This window comes from Passer montanus, unplaced genomic scaffold, assembly GCF_014805655.1.
Source record: "Passer montanus isolate IOZ18808 unplaced genomic scaffold, ASM1480565v1 scaffold25, whole genome shotgun sequence".
Lineage (NCBI taxonomy): Eukaryota > Metazoa > Chordata > Aves > Passeriformes > Passeridae > Passer > Passer montanus.
The window spans coordinates 3,995,536-4,019,780 of NW_024367149.1; the positions used below are offsets into that span (position 1 = coordinate 3,995,536).

A 24,245-nucleotide genomic window follows, 5' to 3' on the forward strand; every position below is an offset into this window, starting at 1 on the left:
ACCCACTTCACCACACTCAGCACCATTTTGCCACTGACGCAGAGCTCTGGTGGCATTGGTGACCTTGGGGACATCAGTCTACAGAGTCCATGTTTATGGTACATGGAGCTGTATAGCCTATGGGAAATGGATAGCTTTGAGGTCCCAGAGCAACTTTGGGGTGTGCAGAGCTGAGCAGTCACTCCCAAGCCCAGGTGATGTTTTTCCCTCTATGCTGTAGCCAAGGAGGGTCAGAGCCGTGAGAGGCGTGGGGCACATGGCAGGACAGGCCACCATGAGGCACCATGCTACAAACTGCTTGCTCAGCAGCATGCTGAACCCTGCCCAAATAGCTCCTGTGATCACCATCACCCAGTCAGAGAGCCCAATTGCAAGGAAAACAGGGAAGCAGCTGAAAAAATAAAGTGTTGCCATGGCACTGTGCACACCAGGTAGGAAATTTGGGATGGTGCCGAAGCACAGCCTCGGATGTTCCTCCTGCCCCAGGGTATGAAGAGCCAACACAGAATGGAGAAAGAAGTGCCAGGAGCCAGAGGGAAGACACCCTCCTGATGGCACCAGGGATGGGCAGTCAGGGCTTATGGGTCCTCCAGGTACTTGGGAAGAGCCAGGGATGGTGCAGGCACATCTGTGTGGTGTGAGGTGAAATGATCTAGCCCTTGCTCCCTGTCTCCTGAGCATGACACAGTGCCAGGCTGCTCAGTGAGGTGCCAGCCTCTGTGGGCACCCCAGTCCCTTCACCACCTGCAACCCTCCCCAAATGCCAGAAGTATCGAAAAGATGGAGAAATCTGCTTAACCAAAGAACAGCCACAAGTTCCCAGAGACAGTCCCATGGAGCAGTAACTTTTTTGAGTTGAAGGATTAACAGATATGAACTGAGCAGACACAGCTTTGCTGGGAGAACTGGGAGGTGATGCAGCCTCGAAATCAGGATCAGAGGCAACGCCTGCCTCACAACCCTGCACATACTACTGCCAGCCTGAGACTGCCAAACTCCTGCACCTCTGCCCCGTGCCTCTGGTTATCTCCAGCATCAGCTGGCCTGGGGCAGGACAGGTCACAGCCCAGCTCCGTGCCCCCGGCCCGGTGGCTGTGGGCAGGGTGTGGGTGGAAGCAGCAGTCCTGCCCTCTCTGCCAGCCTCTGGGATTAGCTGTGCGCATCGAGCAGCTCTAGCAGTGCCTGGGTAAGAACAGATAGACACAGATAAGGCAACCTGAATCCTGGGGAAGGCAAGCCAGCTTCATTAATCCCCGTGCATCCAGGCACTGATGAAGATGCTATCATCCCTTTTCTCTCCCCAGCAACTTGTGTGTGGCTGTCAGTCCTGCCTCACAGAACCCAGCACTTGCATGGGTAGCCCCTCTCTCCCAGAGCTGCTAAGTGGCTCCCATGGGTACACTGCTAGTACAGGGGGACAGCTGGTGCAGGGATGCACAACCCACACAGGGACAGAGCTGGTGTAGGTGTCCACAGCCAGTGTGGGACACCACAGCTGGGACAGAGAGCTATGGATGGGGCAGGGATGTACAGTCAGGGTGGAGACCGCCAGCAGTATGAGGAACACAGCTGGGATGGGGACCCAGCTGGCATGGGGACACATGCAGGGGGACTCTGTAGAGCCCGGGGACATAGTGATGCTGCAGGACAAAGGATGACGTGCAGTATCACCCACCCCTGTGATGGCTCGGGATCATTCCCACATCCCTCCCCAGGCTCCAGCTCTCCAGCTGCAGTGAGCAGGAGGGCTCAGCACTGTGCAGGCACATGGAGGGAGGGGAGCCCTGCCAAGTCCCTGCTGTGTCCCCATGGTTGTCACGCTGCAGGCTGCACGGTGTCGGGTGCAGCACGGCACTCCCCATCCCGTTAGCGCTGGCATGAAAGTGCCGCCGCTGCGGCAGCTGGGCCTGGCCATGATCTCCACTTCCAGGTAAACAGATGAAACAAGCGGCTCAAATTCCCTCCCCGCCCCGGCATTCCCAGCCACACAGACCCACCATTCAGCCCCGCCACCCTGAACAAACCTCCAGTGTTTGGGAGAGGGCTCCTGCTCCCGGCGGAGCACCGTGGGGGGGACACGCTGCGGCCGGGCAGTTGACACCTGGCCAGGCTGGAGCGGGGCCAGTGGGCACAGAAAGACATGCTGTGTTTTTGGCCGGATCCTGCCGGGCTGGGGCAGGGGCAGAAAGGACCCCTTGTGTGCATGGGACCCAGGGATGCCCCCATGGCTTGAGCTGCAAACAGGGTCCCATTAGGCGGTGGCGGTGGGCACCAGTGACTCCTTGGAGTGGGAGCCCAAAGGGGTGAGGGAGTCAGAGGTAGGAATGCCCTGCTGCCATCCAAAACATTTGCAAAAAGTCACAAAAGCAGTGGGGACAATTCACCACATGCAGGTGGTGGCAGAGGCAGGTGGTGGCAGAGGCAGGAGCAGGAGGCAGCTTTCCCTGTGCACCACCTTGCCATTTACAAGGATGAAAGAAGAGTGCCAGCTCCTGCCCCTTGGACTCTTCTCCTCCAACCTCCCAACCCTCTCTCCAAGTTTTCCTTGGCTGGGAGTCCATCCTGCAGCACATCTTGGGATGCTCTGGCCATGGACAGGGCTCAGAGGGATGCCCATCCCTCCAGGGAGCCTGACACCAAGCTGAGCACATCCCTGCCTCACCCATGACTGTTACTGTGGGGCCAGGCTGAAATGGAGAGGGGAAGGCAGGAGGCAGAGCCTTGATGCTCCAGCATCCCAGCTGTTCCCTCTGCTGCCTCCATCATCCAAAAGCAGCCATCAGTGCTGTTCCTGGGGACATTGTCCCCTCCTCCATGCCTGGCACCTTCCTCCCTTGCTGTCCCTGAGAAGGTGGTTTTCCTCCCCAAGGAGTGCAGGGAAAGCATTTTCCACCGCGGCAGATGAAAATGGATTCCAATCCAATTTTACCCTAGTACCACTTCAGTGATTTTGATGGAGCTGCTCTGGATGGGTGCTGGTTGGAGCCAGAGGACAGCTGTCGTGGCTCCATAGACCAGGGGTTTCTTATCTGTGTCACCTTTGATTACTGTAATTGAAATCCTGCTCTGATCTGAGCCGTGCCCGAACGTTTGTGCTGCCTGTACGGCTCTCGGCTCGAACAGCAAAATGACGTTAATAGATTTTAAAGCCAGGCAAGGCCTGTAAGAGCATTTCTGCCTGACCTCCCGGATGGCAGCCGACAGCCACCACTTACCCCAGTGCCACGCTCTGCTGCTGGCACAGCCCTGTCATCCCCCTGTGACTCATTTTCCCTCCTAGAAGCACAAATCCTGCCTTTTCCCAGAGCTGCTCATGTGTCTGTGTTGGGTAGCCTGCCTCCTCCCACCCTTTGGAACAGAGCCAGGTGCTCTTGAGGGAGGCAGGGTCCAGGGGTGCTGGTGGGATCACAGTGGGATCAGCTTCCCTACTCTAGCATGAAATTCCCCATGGGAAGCATTGCCCTTTTCTGGCATCTCCTGGCCAAAAGGGCAGCAGGGGGACCTGCTGCCAGGCAGGAAGCAGGGGATGGAAATGCCACTGCACAGACAAAGATGCTCCCAGCTTTGGTGCCAAGCTGGACAGTCAGCTGTGGCTGGTGGCGTGGCCAGCACTTTGTCACCCTCCTGATCTTCTTTTGTGAAGCTGCCCACGGTGTTTAGGCAGAGCCGCTGCGGCAGAAAGGGTGACGCCAGCCCAGACGGCGTCCGAGGGCAGGAGCCGGGAGGACACGCGCACTGGCACACACATTCCCGCAGTCTGGCTTGGCCAGCAGCCGGCACAGGGAGCGAGCCAGCCCTCACCACTGTGGGACAGCAAAGCTGGTGGCTCCCTCTGGGTTGGCGAGGTTTTGCTCAGCCAGCCTGGCCTGTGGGAGCTGCCCTCTGGGACAGGCAGAGGTGTCCCAGGTTCAAAGCTCCATCCCAAGAGGATGGAATGCAAATCCCAAGGGCCAAACCCTGCCTGTGCCAGACAATCACCCTGAAGCCCCAGGTTTTTCACGCTGGCAGCTTTTATCATGACCATACAGCTGAGAGCTGGTCGGCTCTCTGTGTGCTGACACAGCAACCTGGGCTGGCACCAATCTGACAGAGCCATCCCAAAACTTCATATGCTGGCCAAAGGGAAAGCAGGCTGGCCAGACAGCAGGGCACTCCAGCACCCCACCACCGGCACACAGTCTCCCCCTGGATCCTGGCTGACCGAGCAGCAGCGTTTCCTCTCACACTGGCGGGTCATGGGCCGGCAGAACACACAATGCTTGGGGTTATCCAGGCCTTATCAGCTCTGGCCACACAGTGCAGGCAGGAAAAGGGTTTCAATCCCAGCCGAGCCCTGTTTCCGTCAGGAGCCATTCCCTCTGTCATGGGGGAGGGCTGGAAAGTGCCGTGCTTTTGCCATGGGGACCAGTGAAGCTGGGCTGTGGGGAGAGCAGGACCACAGGGCTCTCATGCTGTGCCCCAAAAGCATTGCCAGGCTCTCTCCTTCGTGCTGGGAAAGCTGCCTGTCTCCGAGCAATGCAGCTGTTCCTGCCCCAGCTTTACACACCAGAGCTGGCGAGTCCCAGGAAAAGGGCTGCCATCAGGGCATGCAGCAGAGGTCTGGGCTGCCTGAGACATCCTTTGCTGGGGGTCACTGCTCCCCATCCCAGGGATGCATTCCAGAGCTCTGACATGCCAGGAAAATACCTGCTCAGAGCTGTACAGGCAATCTGAGAAATTCCACAGCAAAGGTCACCAATGCCAGCCACAGGGGAGAAACTGAGGCATGAGGAGATAACATCCTACCCAGGGCTGCTCCAGCCTCTTAAAGCTGACTGGAGGAAGAGGACTGTGGCACAGGACCTCTCTTAGTTCCTCAGCCCAAACCCAGGATCAGGGATCAGGGAACGCCTGGCCCCTGCTCCTCCAAACCCTGCAGCAGCACACATGGCTGGAAAGGGGAGGTGGAAAGGGGAGGCACCGGCAGAGGCTGGGCTTGCTGTGATCCCCTCCTGTTCCATGATTAATTGAACACAGGCTAAAATTAGCTGTGGAGGCAGCACCCCTGGGGTCTCCCAGCAGCATCCCACTGCCCGCCGGCTGCCTGCAAGTGGGTCAGGCAGCAGCTCCCTCCCAGCTGGGCACCCTGGGCGCTTGGGGCACCCCCATGCTCTGCTGCAGGTGGGAGCATTGCTGCTGGCTCCATGGCACAGCTCTGCACCTCTCACCTCCCCACTGCCACCCTTCCCAGAGGCTTTTCCCTCCCTGGATTCACCGGGCAGGGCTGCGTTATGAGAGCAGCTGGGAAGGCACAAGGCTGCCTTTTGGGATGGCAGGAGTGTGGATCCCCGTCATGTTCCTCCCCATGCCTTCAGGGATCTGTTATTTTTAGCCACTTTCCCTACCTCATGTTGCTAGCTCGGCTCTGGCTCTTTTTCCTCCCCTTCCCCAGCGTTAATTTGTTTTCTCTGTATTATTTGCAGATTTGGGGAGGCAGAATGAGGTGTTTTGGCACAGGGGACCACTCAGCCATGGCTTCTTCATGCTGCTCTCCACCCAGGGTTCTGGTTAGGTTTTCTCCTGGCTATTTTTAACCCACACCAGCAGCTCCGAGGGGATGAAACACCAAGGGGTAATGCAAATTTGAGGTTCCCTGTGGCTGATGTAGCAGGTCAGTTGGAAGGATGCTCATGGTTGTGCAGGGATGCTCCTGGGGAGGCAGGGCAGCACCTGGACACAGCCCCCAGCTGCACCCTCTGTGCTGGATTACATCGAATGCCTCCTGCTCCCTCCTGACCCCCTGCACATCTGAGTCTGCAACCTCCCCCGTGCCACATCAGCTGGGGAGAGCGGGGAGGCTGGGCTTTTCCCTTGGATCCAGAAGAAAGCAAACAGGGAAAAAGTTAATTAAAAACTTCAAAGCCAGATCCTTTTAATTTGGCTTAACACGGCAGTCCTGCTCAGCATTGATGCTGTCCCAGAGGTGCCTGCTGGGGCCTGGGCTGGGAAGTGCCCAGAGTGTCACATCACAGGATGTTCACAGGATTGTCACCACTGCCACCACTGCCACCACTGCAGCACTGCTGAGCACTGGGGATGGGGTGCCACAGAGCTAAGCTCAGGGCTGGGCCCCTGGGCACCAACCTTCCCAGGGACTGGATTCTGAAGCCACTGGAAGGGTGATTCCATAGGGAGGCTGTTCCTGAGTTTCCCCATGGCACAAAGGCTGCCAAACCTGCTTGTAGGGAAGATGTTTTCAAGGCACCTGGGGTGGTGCTGATCCCCATATCCTGGCATGATAGCACTGCCCCAAGAGAAGCAGGGCAGGGCTGGGGGTCCTGGGGTGTCTGCCTCAGCAGGGTCCAGCAAAACAGTGGCCCCTGTCCTAGGGTGAGGAGGGGACCCTGGCACCACGGGTCCTGATCCCTCCAGCCACTGCTCTGAAGGAGGTAGGGAACATCTTCCTTGCCCAGTTCTCACTCCTTTCTCCAAAGGAGCCAGAAGTCCTCTCGTTTTTTCCAGAAAGCTACGTCACAGACAGCGATGCTCCTGCCCAAGCACTCTGCCACCTTGCTCTGCCTCCTGCCCCCGCTTTTGGGTTTTTTTGGTGGTGGGTTGAGGGGTTTTTTTTCAGAACTTTTGGCTGCATGGTGAGTAAAGGCATCCTGCAGTCTGAGGGCTAACGGCTTGTTGGAGAGATAATAAAGCAAAGGGGAGTAAATTAAAGTGACTATAAATAGCACCAGGAGAGGAAAAGGAGATGAAGTCATCTTCCTTCAGCTGAGCTGGTATTTGCATCACTCCTTCCCTTTGCCTTCCCCTGCCCCCTCACCCTGCTCGGGAAACAGTCATTCCCAGACACTGGGATCCTGCTGTGAGCTCTGTATGCCCCCCTGGGCCCCCGTGGGGCTGAGAAATGTCCCCCTGGAGTGTCTGCCCAGTGCTGGGGACTCACTGGAGAGCACGCTGAGGTGGCCTGAATGCAGTCATTTGCCCCCAGGCTCCATGGCAGCTTCCCTACGGATCTGTGGCATTGCCCTATGCAAACCAGAGCCTCCAGCATGATCCCAAAGCTGCATCCTAGGAATAGCTTTCTGGAACCATCACAAACCCATTTTCTCCTTTGCAGCTCATAAAACGGGCAGCTAAAGAGGGGACACTGCAAACCCAACAACAGCAAGTTCACCCAGAGAAGCCCCTCCAGGAGCCAAATTCCACAATTTACATTTTTATTCTTTAAGATTTTGACATCCAAGACTCAAAAACTCCCCTATCAGTCCCAGGACGCACAGGAGAGGAAGGATCCTGGCCCTGCAGGAGCCTCCCTGGAATCAGCAGAGAGCTTCAGATCTCTCCCCAAACCTCTCCCTGCCAAGGAGGCCACTGTCCCTGCAGCCCCAAGCCCCCCAGCTGCCCCCTCACATGAGGTATATTTACATGAGTCAGAATGAGGTCACACCACGGTTTCCTTATGTCAGCTACCGACTCCTATTCCTGTGCTATGCACACACACCCGCCGTGTTATTGCAGGGTATTTATAGCTATTTTACATGTATAATTATAAAACCACAACTCCACACACACAGAACTAATCCCGGTGCCGGGATGCAGGGGAGTGGGGCCAGGCTGATGGGAGCAGGAGCAGGACCTGGACCGCAGCGCTAATAATAATTCTTTGCACTTTATATATAGCCCCTTTCATCCACAGCTCTCAAAATCGCTTTGCAGGCATTTAATTAAGCTTCCCAACATCCTAATGTGATGACAGCCAAGTAATAATATCCTCACTTTTAGGTACAAAGAGAGGGGAGGTGGCAGGACTTGCCTGAAGTCCCACAGCGAGTCCAGGTGTCCTGTGTCCTGCCCCACACTCGTGGGATCACCACAGGGGAGATTTTGACTCAGACAGGGGATGAGGACCTCAAGATCCTGCCCAACCCCTCTCCTCAGTTTGGGGTGGTGACAATGGATGACATTACAAAGTCTGGGGACAGCAGCAGTGACCCCAGGGACTGCTGGGCTGCAGCTGCCCATCAGCTGGATCAGCAGGTGGAAGAGACAGATGCATCCTGACAAACTCATGGGTGTGAGCTTGGGGGAGAGCAATAAATGAGATGACAGGTCTGAAAGGGCTGATTTATGAGGAATATTAAGAGCTGTAATCCTGCCTGGCCTGGCCATCCCCCAGGGAGGCAGGGTGGTGACAAGGACCCAGAGACATCACAAACCAACAGGATTCACTGGGGCCAGAGCCAACATATCTCCAAGCAGGAGGGCTGGAAGCAATTGTGCCTCTCAGGCATCCAGACAGCTCAGTGTGGGGGAATAGATGGGTCTCAGTGACAGCTTGGAGGTGGGATCCAAGGCTGGGTCTCTGTGGTCCTCTGGGTCTGAGGTTTGTGCTTCCCTGAGCACCTTCTCTCCCTCCCATGTACATCCCTACTTGGATGGACAGCTTCCTCCCATCCTTGGAGTGCTGCAGAGGGCACAGGGAGCGTGTGCTTCAGTTTTGGACACTGATGGGATCACAAGCTGCCACCCAGCAAAAGGGACACATCAAGAGAATGTGGCCAGCAGAGCAAAAGAGCGAGGAGGTGCTGGAGAGAAACACTGGTGCTGGCAATGAAAGGGACAGGACTGCAGCCCCGAGGGTGAGGCTTGTTAACATCTGCAGAAAAAGCCACTCTCCTCACTGCTGTCCATGCATGGAGAGGTGGGGGGCAAGTGCCTGTCCTCATCCCCACCCTGGGGATGCTCTGTGGGGAAGCAGCAGTGGATGCAGCATGATTCTGCACACGTGGGGACTAAATGCGAGTCAAAAATCATAAACCCTGATTGGATCCTGTAGCAAGTACCATCCTGCCATTTTATGGTCATGCTGCTATTTCTTTCCTCCCAGATTATATCCAGATCCCTGCTCTCCAAAACAAGCTGCACACAAGCCCCCCATCAAGAGCCCCCAGCTCATACCAAGCCCCCAAGGTTGGGGAACAGAATCTGTTTGCATCACAAACCCAGGGACCAGAGAGCAATGACAGAGACATGAAGCCAGAAAAGAGCAGCAAACCTTCTGAGGGGCTGAAAAGAAATGCCCCCAAATCAGTGTCTGTGAGGAGAAAGGAGAGAGGGAAGTGGGGCAGGAAGCCAGCATGGCCTGGGCACTGCCACAGGGACAGAAGCACCTTCTCATCACTGCACCAGCCACTGAAAACATGACTTGCTGCTGTCACTGCTCTGAATGCCACACCCACTGTCCCCCACCGCCACCAGCCAGACGTCTCTTACCAGGAGCTGCTGGCAGCTCTGCCACCTCACTGGCCATGATGAAGGACTCGAGGATCCTTGCACGGAGCTCAGGGCCTGCCTCGGTGCTGAGAGGAGAAGGAGAGGTGTGTGAGGACACCAGCAGTTCCACCGCCCTGGAGACCCCCAGCTCCCTGGAACAGCAGCCAGCTACCCCAATGGGTCTGCTGTGGGACTGAGGCAATCTGGCAGTCCCAGTCTCGTGTGTGCATCGTGCCTGCTCACTTTGGGAACGGGCGTGATGTCTGAGCACCACAGCTGGAGTGACAGCTTCCAGATCTGGCCTCCCCCTTCAGAGTGCCCTGTGCCTGGGGCACTGGTGGGCTGGCATACAGCAAAACCAGCTTGGCTGGGAGCAGCCTGTCCATGGGCACCCTCCTGCCACCCTCCCTGTCCCGTGCATGGCAGGGGACCTCACCTGGCTGCCACAGGGCGCAGCAGCAGCTCCCCGAAGAGCTCCGCGAGGAGCCGCGGCGAGGGCCGGCTGCGCTGGCTGCCCTGGCAGAGGTGACAGAAGTGGCGGGCGAGCTGGCGCAGGAGCAGTGCCTGTGGCTGTGGCAGGGCTGGGGGGGCCAGCAGGGCTCTGGCTCGCTGGCCACACTCCTCCAGGCTTGGGGTCTCTGTAGCAGAGGGGACACAGGAAAAAAAAAAAGGTCAGTTTGGGAGGTCAGGGGCATCCCCATGCCTCTCATGGAAGACCAGCACCTACCAGCACACAGGACATGTGGTAGTTCTCTACTCCTAGAGACCCAAAAAAACCTGACCTCAACCTCTCCCACCACTATTTCTTTACAGGCCATCCCTTCCCAGACAGGCCATGGAACTTGTGGATATGCCAGGATCTGCAGAGATGATTTCTTCAGGGTCTTGGCCACTTTCTGAGGTTTACCTGCCTCACACCAAGTTGTCAGGTGCCTTTAGAACATTCCCCCTGTCAGCACATCCAGAGAGGGAGCTCAGAGGGCTGAACTGCCCACCTGGTAGGGGCTGCACCTCAAAATCCCTTACTGCTGCTCAAATGCACATTCCTTGGTGCACAGCAAAGCCACAGTAAAGTCAGAGGTGGGAAAATGGGCACCAGCTTGAAGATCTCCTGATTTTAAAGGCTTAGCTCTCCCCTGCAGAAACAGTGAGCTGGGAGGGAAAAGGGTTTTTAGGAAGAAAAAATAATGTGCACTTGGGCTGCAGGTGGGGCTGCAGTGAGGCTCCTGCAGCCCCCTGGATCACTGTCTCACTCCCCATGAAACACAGCACAGGGAGAGCTGACTGAGGTGCAGCTGCTTCCAGTGATACTGGAATTGCCCATATGGATAAAATCAGGCACTTAATGGCATTGCACATCACAGAGGTGCTGCCAAAACCACTGTCACGGGTGCCCTGAGCAGCCCACAGCCCACAAATTCCCACCATGTCCCCGGTGCCCTCTGGCAGCTTTGGCTGGGGCTCCCTGGTCTTGTGAGCTGTGAGCTCAGCGCCCTGGGACTGCGATGCTGCCCCAGGCACAGGAAACAGCCGCTCTCCAGCCATCCTCCATTCCTGCCTTGTCCCAGCCCTTTTATCTGCTGGGGACAGAGACGTCCCCAGGGCTGGGCTGCTCTCAGCCGTCTCCAAAGCCCGGCTGGCCGGGGGCTGACTCAGCTCCCCGCGGCTCTTTGCACCAGGACTGGGGCTTGGCCAATGCCCAGCCAGCTCCCGACATCCATCCTTGGAGCCAGGGTGCACCAGAGCCAGAGTGGCAGGGGTCTGGGATCCCCTCCAAAGAGGGTCTGCCACCCAGCCGTGTTGGCAATGGGGTGTTGGTGAGCCCTTGTATCCAAGAAACTGCTCCTGAGGGATGTTTAGCTTTGCTCCAAGGCCTCCCCTGCTGCAATTCCTGCTTTTTTTGCACCTTTTTGCACCTAGAGGATCCTGCAGGAGAAGGCTCACAGCCAAAGGGGAATTTGAGGATGTTTTTCCCTTCCTTTTGAAGGTGGTCATCTTGCTGCTTTCCCAGCTCTCAGCCTCAAGCAGGGCAGAGGAGCCTTGCAGGGCAGGCTGCCAAAACCCAGCACCATCTCCTCAAAGACTTATATTTTAATTTTTTCTTTTAAGCCCCAGAGAAATCCTCTTCCCATTGGTTTCTCCACTGTTCTGCCCCCTCCTCCTCGTGCCCCTGTTGTGCCAGGAGCAGAGCCCGCTGCAGCACAGGCTGCAGGGAAAGGCGCTTCCCTTTGAAGTTGCTTAACGAGGCAACCCAGCTAATTGCTTCCTAATTGCGTTTTTATCCTTGGAAAGGAGGCAGCCTTTGATTTCTCCTCTGACGGGTGAGGGGAAGGCAGCTTCTCTGTGCCACCAGCCCCAGGGGTATTTCTTCTGGCTCTGTGTCTCAGCACAGGGCAGGGAGGATGGTGTGTGAGTTATCCCTCACCTTCTCTGTGTGTCCCTTCTGCCTCCCTGGAGGCCACAAAGAGCCCGTGGCCTTTTCCCATCAGGACATGGTAGGAAAAGGCCACACTGGTGAGGGCACAGGTGATCTTTTAGTGCCTCTTAAGGCAGCCAAGAATATGATCTGCCCAAGCACTAATCTGGCTTAGGAGGGGGAGGTGATGCTCAGGGATGGAGGGTACTGCAGCAACTGGCAGTGAGATGAAACCTGCTGTGGAAGGGGAAGAAATCCTGGTTTCACGAGCAGCAAGAGGTTCAGGTCCTGTCAAACACAGTGGGCAAGGGTTTCCTGTGTGCCTGGTGATGCCCACGGGCCCTCAGGCTGGGAGGGGTTGAGTGGCTCTGTGAGGACTCACTTGAGATGGGTTTTGGTCTGGCCTCACTGTTGGGATGGGCCATGGGCTCTGCTGACCTGGGTATGAGCCCTGCTCTGTTTATTTGAAAAGAAATCAAACAAAACCAAAACCTTGACGGTCTCATACATTTGCACAGAGCCTCAAAAGCTTGCAGGGATCTAAAGCCACTTCCTAATGGCACTAAGCTGAAAAAGCTGGGAATTTTTTGTGCCTATATAAAGCCAGGAGTTAATGAGATTACAGGAAAAATTCCCAGGCAGCAGAGCCAAAATATTATAATAACGCTTTCTTCTGGGGCCAGCATCACCCAGCCTTGGCAGCTGCCTGTCCTGGCAGGCAGCACCTCCTCCTCCAGGCACTGCAGAGGGAGAAGACCACGCTGTGGTGGAGGCAAAGCAGCCCCCTGCATCTCCCTTCTTTCCCAGAGGATCTCCCAAATGCTGCTGTGCTGCTCCAGCACAGGAGATGTTCCCAATGGCCCTTAGAATCTGCCCTTAGTGCAGCACTGGGCAGGGGATGGGGTCAGAGCCACCCTGGAGATGCTGGGAAGCCTTTCTAGGGGCTTCCCAAAGTTTCTCCAGCCCCACAGAGGTCCCAGGTGTGGGGGGAGCCCATGTGTGCTTACCTTGAGCCATGTGGACCAAGTCACTGTAGAGAGCTGGAGGGATGAGGGGTGTGGGGAGCTCCTGGAGGTACCACTTCAGGGCATCTGCCAGTGTCTGGGCCTCGTACAGGTCCATGTCCACAGCTGAGGCATCTGGAGGGAGAGACAGAGGGAACTCTGAGCCCATGGTTCTTCCCTCTGGCACAGAGCTCAGAGCTCTTCACCCCTGTGGGCCTTCCTGCAGACATGGGGGCTGATTTCTGTGCCCATGCCCCCATTTCCCCAGTGGGGCAGTGCATGACTTCACTGCCACCACTCCCCCAGAAAATATTCTTGTCCCAATTTCCACTGACCCTGAGTTCCACGTGCCCAAGGAGAGCACGAGGCAGCATCTCTGCTCTGAGTAAACTGCACATCCAGTGCATGGGATAGGGAGTCTCACCATTCCACTGGGGTCCCACTGCAGGATGGGACCCATGGGAAGAGCTGAGCAACTGCCTCAGGAACCTTCCAGTTTCCAGGGCCAGGTGCCATGTGCCAACCCCAACCCAGCAGAAACTGCTTGGAGAATGCATCCATGGAATGGGGTTATGGTTCCCAGGCAATTCAAATTGCTAAAGGCCCATGTGACCCCCAGTAATCCCAAAATGCTGTGAATGTGCCCCAGTTGGCATCACTTCCCCCAGCCCTGAAAGGTGGCTGCCCTGGGGAGGTGGTGAAGGATGCTGCAGGAATGGGGGAAAGCACACAGGAGGCCACACAGCCTGGGCTCAGGGGTCCTGGGCTCAGGAGAGAGGCAGTGCTGGGAGCAGAAATGTCCCATGGCCTGTCAGGAGTCAGAGGGTGGGATGTGTCTGTCTGAGCCCCATGGCCAGGCCAGCACAGGGACATTGCTTCACCATGGTCCAGGGGGAAGAAGCCTTTCAGCATCCTTTGGTATTGCCTCATGTGTTTGTCTTGGAGGTCTCCCATCCTGGCTGGGCTGGGTGGTGGCTGTCTGGAGGGTGATGGTGCCTTTTGCAAAGATCTGAAGGTTTCAAAATCTGGCTTTGGTTCAAACTGGACCCAAATGTAATGTTTTGAAATTCTTCTTCTTGGAGAATTTGGAGGGTGAGGGGTACGGGAGGTTGGGAATAATTTAAAAAATGAACATATTTGAGATGGTTTGTAATGGTTAATTAAAAAAAAAAAAAAAAGAAAATAAAATCTGTAATTTTCCTAAAGATGTTGTGTCAGGCCCAAAATGGCCTGGAATGACAGAGAAGAATGTGGGCTTGCCCTGCTCTGAGCCCCCTTCCACTCTGCTCACTGGTCTTTACCCCAATGCAGCTTCACTGAAATTGGAGCCATTTTGGGAGATGCTCCATCTCCCAGCCCAGCATCTTCCAGCAGAAAATGTTGTGAGCCTCCAACCACTCTAGCTGTGCTTCCTTCTGGGGCAATAAACCCAGAAAAGGGGAGAAACCCTCTTTCCTAGGACAAGGCTTTAGAGGCACACATCCAGCAGGGCTGGGATGGGGAACAGCTGGGAAGAGCTGGTTTTGAGCACCTTGACCTTGATCTCCTCTCGTTGGAGTGTCCCTGCTGTGCAGCAGGCAGCCTGGGAGCCTGCCTGCCTGCGTGGGAACACCAAGCTGCAGTGGGTCCCTTATGGCCAGTGCCTTCCATTTGGCTCCCAGACGGAGAGAAAACAGATTGGCCAATGCCTGAAGGGAAGCCTTTAACCCAGCCATTGGAGACGCTACCTCATTGTCAGGAGCAAGCACCCGGCAGCCCGGGGCAGCCTGGGGACAGCCGGGACAGATGCCACCACGCTGGGGTAGGCAGCCATCCAGCGTGGCCAAATGTGACCCAGGGCAAATGGGGTGCTGCCCTTCTGGCACCCCATGAAGTCACAGCATCATCCCACGGACTGCTCTGCCCTTGGCATCCTCGCGGTGGGCAGGGCTGTGCCAGCTGCACCCTGGCCCCATTCTGGTCCGTGTTCATGCTCCCATCTCCCAGCCACACTTCTGGACCTTCTTGGCTGGCCAGAAGGGTTATTTCTGCCAGGCTTTGTGGGGGCATGACAGTCAGTTCCCCATTTTTGGTAGCACTTGCCCTGGAGCTGTGAGCTGGCAGGTTGTCTTGAGCTGGGCAGGTGGAGGAGAGTGGGGTCAGGGATCCCACAAGATGCTCCAACACCTGTTTTTGGCTGAATAGTCACAGCGCATGGCTAAAACCCAGGGATGCTGCTGGGGGGTCCCAGGGTCTCATTGCACTGCAGAGAGCTTTTCCCATCACTGGAATGCACCGAGCAAACCCCAAAGCTCTTCCCACCTGCCACCAGGGCTTCTGCAGGGGCCTGTCACTCGCCTTAAGGATGCTGGCACGGATTGAGGAGGGCAGCCACAAGCTGTTCCTGCGCAGGGAAGGGGCCGCTGCCGGGCGCTGGCCCCAGGCGATCAGCCCCGGGCTCCACCGTGGCCTAATTAGCTTGTTTGCCTCGTTAGGCATGAGCCTGGGGGGGTGTTCAAAGGGAAGGCTCAGCCGGTTTCAAAGCGAGATTCAAAAACATCTTTACACCCAGAGAGAGGCGTGATGGGGAGACCGGGGGGATTCACACCGTGCTGACAGAGACTGATTGCTGCCGGCACCATTCTCCGTGGCACTGACTAGAAGTAGCCATTAGCCTGTTGTCCCCATCCTCCTGGAAATGCAGTGGCATCCTCCTGCCCCGGGAGGAGTTCTCCTCCTGCCCCAGAAGCTGCCCTGGTGAGCTGGGCTCCCCATCAGGCTGAGAGCACAACGGGGGATGCTCCGAGCAGTTCCCCAGCACCGGCTGTGCCCTGGCAGCTCCGGGAGGCTCAGCTGGGGAAGGGTTAACCCCAGAGCCTTCCCAGACAATTACCACCGGCCTGACCCCACGGATGCTGCTCTCTTCTTATCTGAGGGAAATGATAACCAGCTATAAGAAGTTAATGAAGCTGCAGGATGAGTCAATGCTCTCCTGCTGCTCTCCAGATGTTCCCATCCTTTCCCCTAGGGAATGATGGAGGAATGACGGAGGGATTCCATCTGCCTGCCATAAATAGAAGGAAAGCACCCCAAAACCCCAACCTCGACCTCATACCAACCCCCTCCAACACAGAACCTGCTTGCTGACCTGCTGGCAGAGCAAGCATCTGGGGACCAGCAGCAAGCATGCCTTGCCCATGGAGGGGTGAAAAGCAGGAATAAATGTTGGACTGGGAACAGGGAATGTGACATGACCACTGGCCCAGAGGGAAGGACTACCAGCCTCCTCCCAGTGGTATTCCAGACCTTCAGACCACACATCCCAGCGGAGGCAGAAAGGTGCTGGAGCTTTGGGCTGAGTCAGGCTGGGCAGGAAACTCCAGGACCTCTCCCGCAGCTGCAGCCGGCCGGGAGGCGTGAGTAAGCCCCGAGTTTCGGTAAACGAGGAGGATGTTTGGCCTCGAGGGCTTGTGGGGGAGGTGGGGGCTGTTTTGAAGGAGAGGCTTGAGCGGGTCCCGGTCACCAGCTGTCCCCTGCACGTGGCCACAGGTGACGCTGCTCCCACAGCCCTGAGCAGCTCGTGGGTGACAGGGTGCAGACCCTGCCCAGCAACCAGGGCCCCTCTCCCAGCAAGGAGTGCTGGAGTGCTCCCAGGCTGAGCTGGACCTTGGCCACTGAGCGTGCTGCAGTGAGATGCTCTCAGGTGCATGGTCCCTGTGACAGAGGGACACCCAATCTACTCTGGGGCTGACTGAAATACCGACCCGGGAGTTTCCCTACCCCTTCCAGACCTTTTAGTTTTAGTTGTCACTGGGTGCTAGAAAGATGTCCATGCTGTCCAGTTGTGTGGGCTGTACTTTCCCATCCGCATGGATGCTGAGCAGGCACTCGAGCTCCCGGGCATCTCACAGTGAGGGTCTACTGGGAAACTGTGCACCAAATCAGGGAATACTTCCTAGCTTTGACTCAGCATCACTGTAACGTCTCCCAGCCAGCCTGCTGGTACCTTGTGCTGGGCACTTGGCAGCTGCCAGGACACCCCCTGCCCATGCACAGGAGCTCCTGCCAGCTCCAAACACTCTCCCAGCTGGGCTTCACCCCGCTGTATCCTTGGCTTGCACTCAGCCAGGGAAGGGGCACTGGGATCCCCTTTGAGACTGCCTTCCCCCACCTCACCTTCCCTAAGGCAATCCCCTTCCTCAGTTTTCCCGGCAGCTATGGGAGGGGATGGCAAAAACTCACCCCCAGTTCTCCCTGATGGGTCTGGCAGGGATGTCTCTGCTGCTGCCGTTTATTTACCCTTCTTTCATCACCACCAAATATAAGAGATGAGCTCATGCCTCTCGCCAGGCTCTGACGACACGGGGTTTATTTCCACTGCAGGTATAAATAAAAAGCAGTGCCGCAGGCACCGGGGCGCCTCACGCTCGGGAGGAAAGTCATCCTGGTGGAATGAGCCTGGCCAGGGGAAACCAGAGCCCTTGGGGGCCGCCGATCCCCTGTGGCATCCCAGGGATGAGGATGGGGATGCGCTCCGTCCCTGCGCATCCACACCGTGGTGATGGGGGGAGCGGCGTGAGGCCCCCCCAAGCCGCTGCTCACTCCCCGACCCTTTCTGCCTAGCAGCAGCTCCTGGCAGCCCCAGCGAAGCCCCGGGACCCTCGGTGTCTCGCTAATCCCCACCGAGACCTGACCTAGTTGCCGGCACGTGAGCGTGTCTCCAGGCAGACTGCTCGGCGCGGGCCGCGCACACGCAGGGACGGCGGCGGCACGCCCGGAGACACCGGCTCCAATCCGCCCGCTCCGCCGCCGCCTCGCCCCGGCAGCCCAGCCGCAGCCGCTCCCGCCTGGCCCTGACAACAGCGGAGCCTCTTCCCATTGCTGCGCTTGTATCTGGGGAAGGGTCGCAGTGTTTACGTCGGCGGCTGGACTGCAGAGCGCCGAGCAGAGCGGGGCTTTTCCAAAGAGAGGGGGAGGTTTCAGAGCTTCGCAGCCATCCCGGAACGGTTCAGTCCCGCCTGAGCCATAGGGAGCACCCAGGGACCCCTGGGGTGAGGTCTCTGTGCAGTGTCCCCCTCCAGGGAGGAGGGATAAGGATGCAGACCTTCCCTGCTCAGCGGTGGCAAAGCACTGCCCGGACATTACATACAGGACTTTGCAGCCATTCCCAAGCCGAACCTCCCCCAGCTCGGGTCCCTCAGGTCTGAAGGGCTCCAGCACCCACCAGCCCACCCACAGCTCTGCTGCTACCACCCAAAGAATGTCCCAAGTTTCCAGCAGCAGCAGTGAGAAGGCTGCCTGCCACGACCCAGGCAGAGAGGAGCGTGGACAGAACTCTGAGCAAGACCGGGGGGGAGAAGACATCAGGTCCGGGCACTGAAGGGGCTCATACACCTCATGTCCCCAGGCACTGTGGACTTTGCAGGTGATTTGTCCCTTCCCCGTACCCCAAACAGCCCCTGAGCTGCACACAGGGGACAGCAGGAGTGCTCCTGGAAACTCTTGGGGTCAGTGTGTGGCCCCACACCACAGAAATAACCCAGGGCGTGAAGCAGCTCCCATCCAGGCACTGCAGGGAGTGTTGGGGGCAGCAGGTGAAACTGCTTTATTCCTGTTTTTCAGCCCATGCTCTTTCCCTGACACTGCAGCAGGGCTCCTGGCTGGCTGATCACCTCCCAGCCTTTGGTGAGCTCCCCCCAGCCCCCTGTGAAGCTGCAGCTTTTCTTTAAGTCCCTTTTTGGTTCCACCATGTGACTGATTCTCATGTTCAGTGACGCTGCATGCTCCCCTCGCCTCTCTTAATTGTTCTTGCACCATCCATCATGGAAATACCAATTTTGGTGCACAGGATCTAGACAGCAATCAGATGCCACCCACCTCCAGAATGTCACCAGTGCCAGGATGGGGACAGGCTCAGCTCAGACTGTTGAGCCATGAGGAGCCACTCTGTCCAATGCTGCCATGAAGATGGGAAATCTTCATCCCAAACCTGGCTGGTGATCAGCTCAGGGACTGCCCACAGGTAAGATCCCCCATGGTAAGGGCTGTAAAAGGGCCAGGGATGGGGAAAGGGTTCAATCAGCACAACTCAGATCGGTGCCTGCTCTGCCAGCCCTGAGAACACAGTGCCCATGGGCTCCTAGGGACAGCCAGGAGCTGACTTGCACAGCTCCTTGTCTCCCAAGGTCCTCCTCTTTCTTCCCACTGAAAATTCAGATGCTCTTTCAGTGCAGAAAACAAGCTGAGTTCTCCAACACATCGAGATATGTGGGTTAGAAAACCAACATCTGAACTTTTCCAGCCCTTGCTCCTCTTTCCTTGCACTCTCCAGCAGTTTTCCTGCCACACTGCCAAACACCAGTGGGATTTGGGTATTCACAGGGAAGCTAAAACCCCCGGTGGGTACGTGGTTTTCCCCCCAGCCAAGACGTGGTTTGGTTCCAGGGGCCACCAACCCTGGCTCTGATTTCTCCCCATTCCCCAGGATGAAGCTTGTCCTTTGCAGGCAGGCTGGAGGGGCAAACCACAAGCACGGGATTAAGGGAAATGTGACTCTGTCTTCTCCCACACAGGGCAAGCAAACTCCAATATTCTGGCAGGGCTGCTCTACTCCACTGAATGCAATGAGAGGGCTTGTATGGGACACAAAGCAGAAATGCTTTCCTGCCCTCCCCAGCCTGGTCTGGGCTCCAGCAGGGTCCTGGGGAAGCACCACTGGGTCTGTGCTCTGCAGGAGGTTGCAATAGGAGCAGGCTGCCAAGCTTGGCCTCTGCTGGGATGCTTGACTCGGGCAGGAACGTCATTCCCATCCTGTTGCAGAGCATCCTTCTGGCATGGCTGAGCATCAGCCCCTTTAGCTGAGAGCTAATAAGTGTGAGACTTGTCCTTCCCCCTCCAGCTCTGGGGTGCTCTGACTTTGCCCAGCTCAGTGCTGCTGAGCACAAGGGGCAGCCCCCTGTGGTGCCCAATTAAAGATTTCACTCCCAGAGGAGGCGTGGGATTGGGCGTATCAAGCCTCCCAGGGCTGCTGGTGATTTCTAAGAGCTTTCAAATGTTTTGAAAACCACAATGGCATTTCTCTGACCAGTGCTGGGTCCTGCTGTGGGAGACGGACAGACCCGAACAGGCACACCAAGTGCCCAAAGCTCTGGCCAAGCCAGTGGGGTTTGCCCTGGGCTGGGAGGATCTCCTAAGGCTGAGCAGGATTTTGGCAGTAACTGCAGTGGTGCTGCTCTGCGGGGAGCCCTGGACCTGCCTGGGATGCTGCACCAGCTGCATGGGAAGAATGGAGGACCCATAACTACTGTGTGCTTGGAAAACAAAGCATCCTTCTCGTGCTGGTATTGCTGCCCATGCCCAGCCCAGGCACCAGTGCCAGGGCAGTCCAGGGGATTGCTCTCAGATGCCTGCACCTCCTCCAGATCTCAGCTAGTAAACCTGGCCCGGGGTACAAGATGATCACCCGCTGCTCCGGGCTTGCTTAGCCCAGAGCTGAGGAGAAGAGTGGGGCGGTGGGGTGCCCCCAGCCCCCATCACCTCCGCGGGGAGCGCAGCCCTCTTCGGGCAGTGGGGAAGGAGCATCCCTGGGCGCTCTCCTCTCCTGCATCCCTCCTTCCCCGCCCGGTGGGACTCGGCTCCCGGTGCGCGGGAAGCGATGAGGTCATGGTGCTTAATATAGCGATTTCATCACAGCCCTTCTCCCCAGCAACACGGCCCGGCTCCCGCCGCCCCCCGGCCGGCAGCGCCCGGCTGCGGTGGGCTGCGGGGCCAGCCCGGGGCTCTGTGGGGCCGCCCGTGCCTGGTGTCACAGTGCCGCCCTCTGGGCACGGCGGCCGGAGGATGGGGATGCTCGATGCACCCCCTAGCCCCCCAAAAACCCAGATTGGAGCGGCACGCTGCATCCATCGCGTCCCTCCCGCCCCGCGCCGTGTGCCATCCTATCCCAGCCGTGCTTTTAGAAGCGGCTGTGGGGAAATGGTTTTCTCCTTCCCCTCGCCCTGCTCATGCCCCCAAGTCCTGCAAACAGCTTCCTATTCTTGTAAATAATGAGCGTTACCTTTCCTCTTTTTCCCTATCCACAAGACGCTTTCTCCCTGCCCTGCTTCTCAGATACAAACCTTAGAGATTTAAAAAAACAAGTATTTTTCTCCCCCCCCCCCCCCCCCCCCCCCCCAAAAAAGAGATTCTCCTAAAGCGCCCCTATCCTGCACCTGCATCACTTTTAGCTGCATCACACGGGGAGAAGAGGGGTTCCTCATGCAGGCAGAGCCTCACAGAGCTGGGACTGGGGCTGTGGTGGTGTCGGTGCCGTAACCCCTCCCTGGCAGGGCAGCATCGCCTCCCCAGCCCCTTTCCCTCCGGGAGCGCGGGGCGGGACGCGGCGCTGGGACTCACCGGCCAGGAGGGCCTGCTTCAGCTCAGCATCCCCCAGCACGCCGGGGCCGGACCTGTAGAGCACCTCGCTGTCGAGCCCTGGGACACAGCCGGGAAAGAGGGGTTAGTGCTGAGCCCCTCTCCTCCTTCCCGACACGGGGCAGGCAGGAGGGGCCGGGAACACCGGCTCCCCGCCCTGCCCGGGGCGCTGCGGAGCCTGCGGAGAGGTTTGGCTCCGGCGATGCTCTCGGGGCGAGCAGAGCTGTGCCTGTGTGAGCACCCTGCGGCTGGGGCCCTGGGGTCTCCGTACCTTGTTTTTCCAGCGCCTCGATGAGCCTGGCCACGGTCTGCAGCGCCTGCTCGGGGAGGGCGGGGTGCTCGCTGAGCTCTGCCTGCCCGGGGAGTCCTGCGGTGGAAAGAAGGGGAGAAGGGGTTTGGAAATTCCTGCCTGCAGGAATTCCACTTTCCTCAGCTGCCCCAGGACAGGATCAAGCTGCTGCTTTGGCACAGCCACAACCAACACTTTGGCTCATGCATGTCTAATTTTGGAGCGCTTCTCCCTTTATTTTATCCTCTTTTTGCAATAAGAGTCACCGTTGGGGGCTCAGCTGCTTGCTGAGATGCAAAGACCTGCTCAGGCATGTCCCTGCCCGGGGGGAGTGTCCCATCCTGGGCATGGAGATCCTCCAAGCCAAAAGCCCTTCCTCACCTCTCTTCCCACGGCGCTGAGACTGCCCCTCTCATCACCCACAGCCCACAGTGACACGAGGCAGGTGCTGGGGACCCAGACCCGTGGACACCACTCTGGTGGGCACAGCAGGGTTGAGCACAGGCCAAGAGAGGACCCAGCCTGCCTTTGGCTGCTGCAGACCTCCCTCAGCCCCTAAAAACCCTTCAGCCAAACAGGGGTCAGTACAAACCCCCATGTGCTGCTCACTCCTGGGTTTTAGACCAAGGACACCTCGCTGCAGACCATGGCAGAGAGGAGCAAACCCCCTGGCAGGCAGGAGAGCAGCTCTCCTTACCCCAGGGCACGTTGTATCCATCCATCCTTCTTTATCACCCCAGCTGATAAACCCCTCCTGTGTGGGTTAAACCCAATGGAGACCTTGGCAGGGCCGTGCTGGGATTTCTCCCTGCTCTCTGTTTAGTGGCCTTGAGAACCCAGAAAAGGGGCAGGGGCTGCCAGGGGCTGCCACTGGCTGCAGCACACCAGGGCTGTGTGCGACTGCTGCAGCACAGACAGCGTGTGGAGAGGCCACAATAAATATAAGAGGGACTTTGGGCAGGGCCAAGCTGCCTTCAGTCTTTTGTAAAAAACACGACCTGGCTGCAACAGGTAGATCCAGGCTCTGATCCTCACCGTGGTGGTGCCCTGGTGCTCCCTGGAGAACAGATAATGATGCAAACCTGCCACTCGTGGGTGGGTGGGCAGCCCCCAGGCATGGCCACAACCCCCAAGCACAGCAAGGGGGTCCCCTCTGCCACCCAGTGAGGGTGTGTTGGTGCCTTGGGTGGGAACAGGGAAGATTTCAGGGTTAAAAGCAAAGTGCATCATTGGAAGGTCATGCAAAAATGTCCCCACTGCATGAGTGGTTTCGTAATTAAGGAAACTGGGCTTTTCCTCCAAATCAATGGCTTGGGGAAAGGTGGTGACTGCAAAATATAACTTTCTCCTGACTGGGAATGGCAGGAATGGCCCCAAGCTGTGCCACCCTGGACCCCAGCATCCTGATGCCCCACTGCACCCCAGCCCCAGGGGAAGTGGAGGTGGTGACTTGTGGCAGTGCTGCTGCCCAGGACAAGTCAGGGGCAAAACAGGCAGCAAGATCTTGGAAGTCCCCTGGGATTCAGATCTGCTGCAGAGCCATTTTTGGGATGTTATTTAATTAAGAGAAGGACCATTCCTCCTGCAGAGCCAGCCCTGGCTTGAAGGCATGGCTGGGACAGGCAGTGTCTGTCATTCTCCGTGGCCTGAGCCAGCTCAGGGTCCCTGTGTGGCACCAGGGCTCGGTGGGAACTGAGGGCACTCAGGGGTGGGGGGAATGGGGTATGCTACTGCTGCAGAAATATAAATTTGGGTGCTTTTTTGCCAGAAAAATGTCCCTCAAACCTCCATCTGGAACTGGAATCAGTATGGGAAGAATTAACAAAAACAAAAACCCACCAAACCAAAAAAACACAAACCAGAAAATCCCAAACCAAAACAAAAGTACCTTCTTTTCCAAGAGGACATTGGAGATTTTTACTTGAAGGGGAAGCCTGTGAGCTGGAAGATTTGGTTTTAAACTGACACAAAATGGCACACACTGCTCCTGTGCTGCAGAAATTTGTGGTTGTGGGACAAAACGTCCCCTGGTGAGGTGCCTGCACACGCTGGCATCGCCCCAGGAAAGGCACACCAGAGAGGGGCACCCATGGCACAGCACTGGGAAGGCAGCACCCAGTGTCCCCCAGGACAGCAGGGCTGGACACCTGGCCACGGGCAGAGCACGTCTTGCAGATGGCAGCGCCCTTCCCACCTATCCCAAAACCCGGCTTTAGGGCTTTTTTCCCTACTAAAAACTATGGATTTTACACTTTAAAAATTTTGTTATCCTTTCACCTGAGTGCACGCAGGGCTGGGGTGCCTACACTGAGACTTTCCTGGTGGCCAGGCTCTCCGGCCAGGAGGCGCTGCCTGCTGCGGACATTCCTCGGTTTGCAGGGAATCTCCACATCCCCAGCACCTGTGGGCAGGGGTCCCGGGGCACATCTCCCTCAGAGAGGAGCCCGTGGCAGCAAAGGCAGGTACAAGAAGGTGGCTTCACCTTCTCTGGTGAGCAGGGCTGGAGAGCCCTGGGGTCTGCTCCTGTCTGCCCCGAAATCTCCACACAGCACTGAGTTTTCCAGGGCTCTGCCTGCTGAACACTCAGAGGGCTCACCACTGAGCTGGGCTGGGCAGGGGGCTCAAACCCCTCGTCTGGCAGGGCAAACACCCCCAAAAAGTGGCCTCCACCCTCCTGCAAATCCAGCACGTAGCTGCACACGGAGCGTCACCAGTGCTGCCGGGACTGCGGCTGCCTTGGCGCACTGGTCGGGGAGGAGCACCTGCATTTTGGGGAGGGGAGGTGTGGGGGGGCCCAGCACCCTTCCCGTGTGCTTGTGGGGCTGCACGTCAGCAGCTGCATGGCAACCCCACACGTGGACATGGATGGTGCCATGCTCAG

The 24,245-nt window shown here is 57.5% G+C and overlaps 1 protein-coding gene across 1 annotated transcript in view; it reads right to left on the reverse strand.

Annotated features, from left to right (window-relative positions):
* The window catches only part of LOC120503174 (phosphatidylinositol 3-kinase regulatory subunit gamma), a 77,719-nt gene that overhangs the window by 50,912 nt on the left and 2,562 nt on the right, over positions 1-24,245 (reverse strand). The window contains exons 3-7 of the mRNA XM_039711389.1: positions 21,347-21,442; positions 21,058-21,135; positions 12,688-12,819; positions 9,701-9,902; positions 9,265-9,350 (exon numbers count right to left, since the gene is read on the reverse strand). Coding sequence (XP_039567323.1) covers positions 9,265-9,350; positions 9,701-9,902; positions 12,688-12,819; positions 21,058-21,135; positions 21,347-21,442 — 594 coding nt within the window. The remainder of the gene's footprint in view (positions 1-9,264; positions 9,351-9,700; positions 9,903-12,687; positions 12,820-21,057; positions 21,136-21,346; positions 21,443-24,245) is intronic.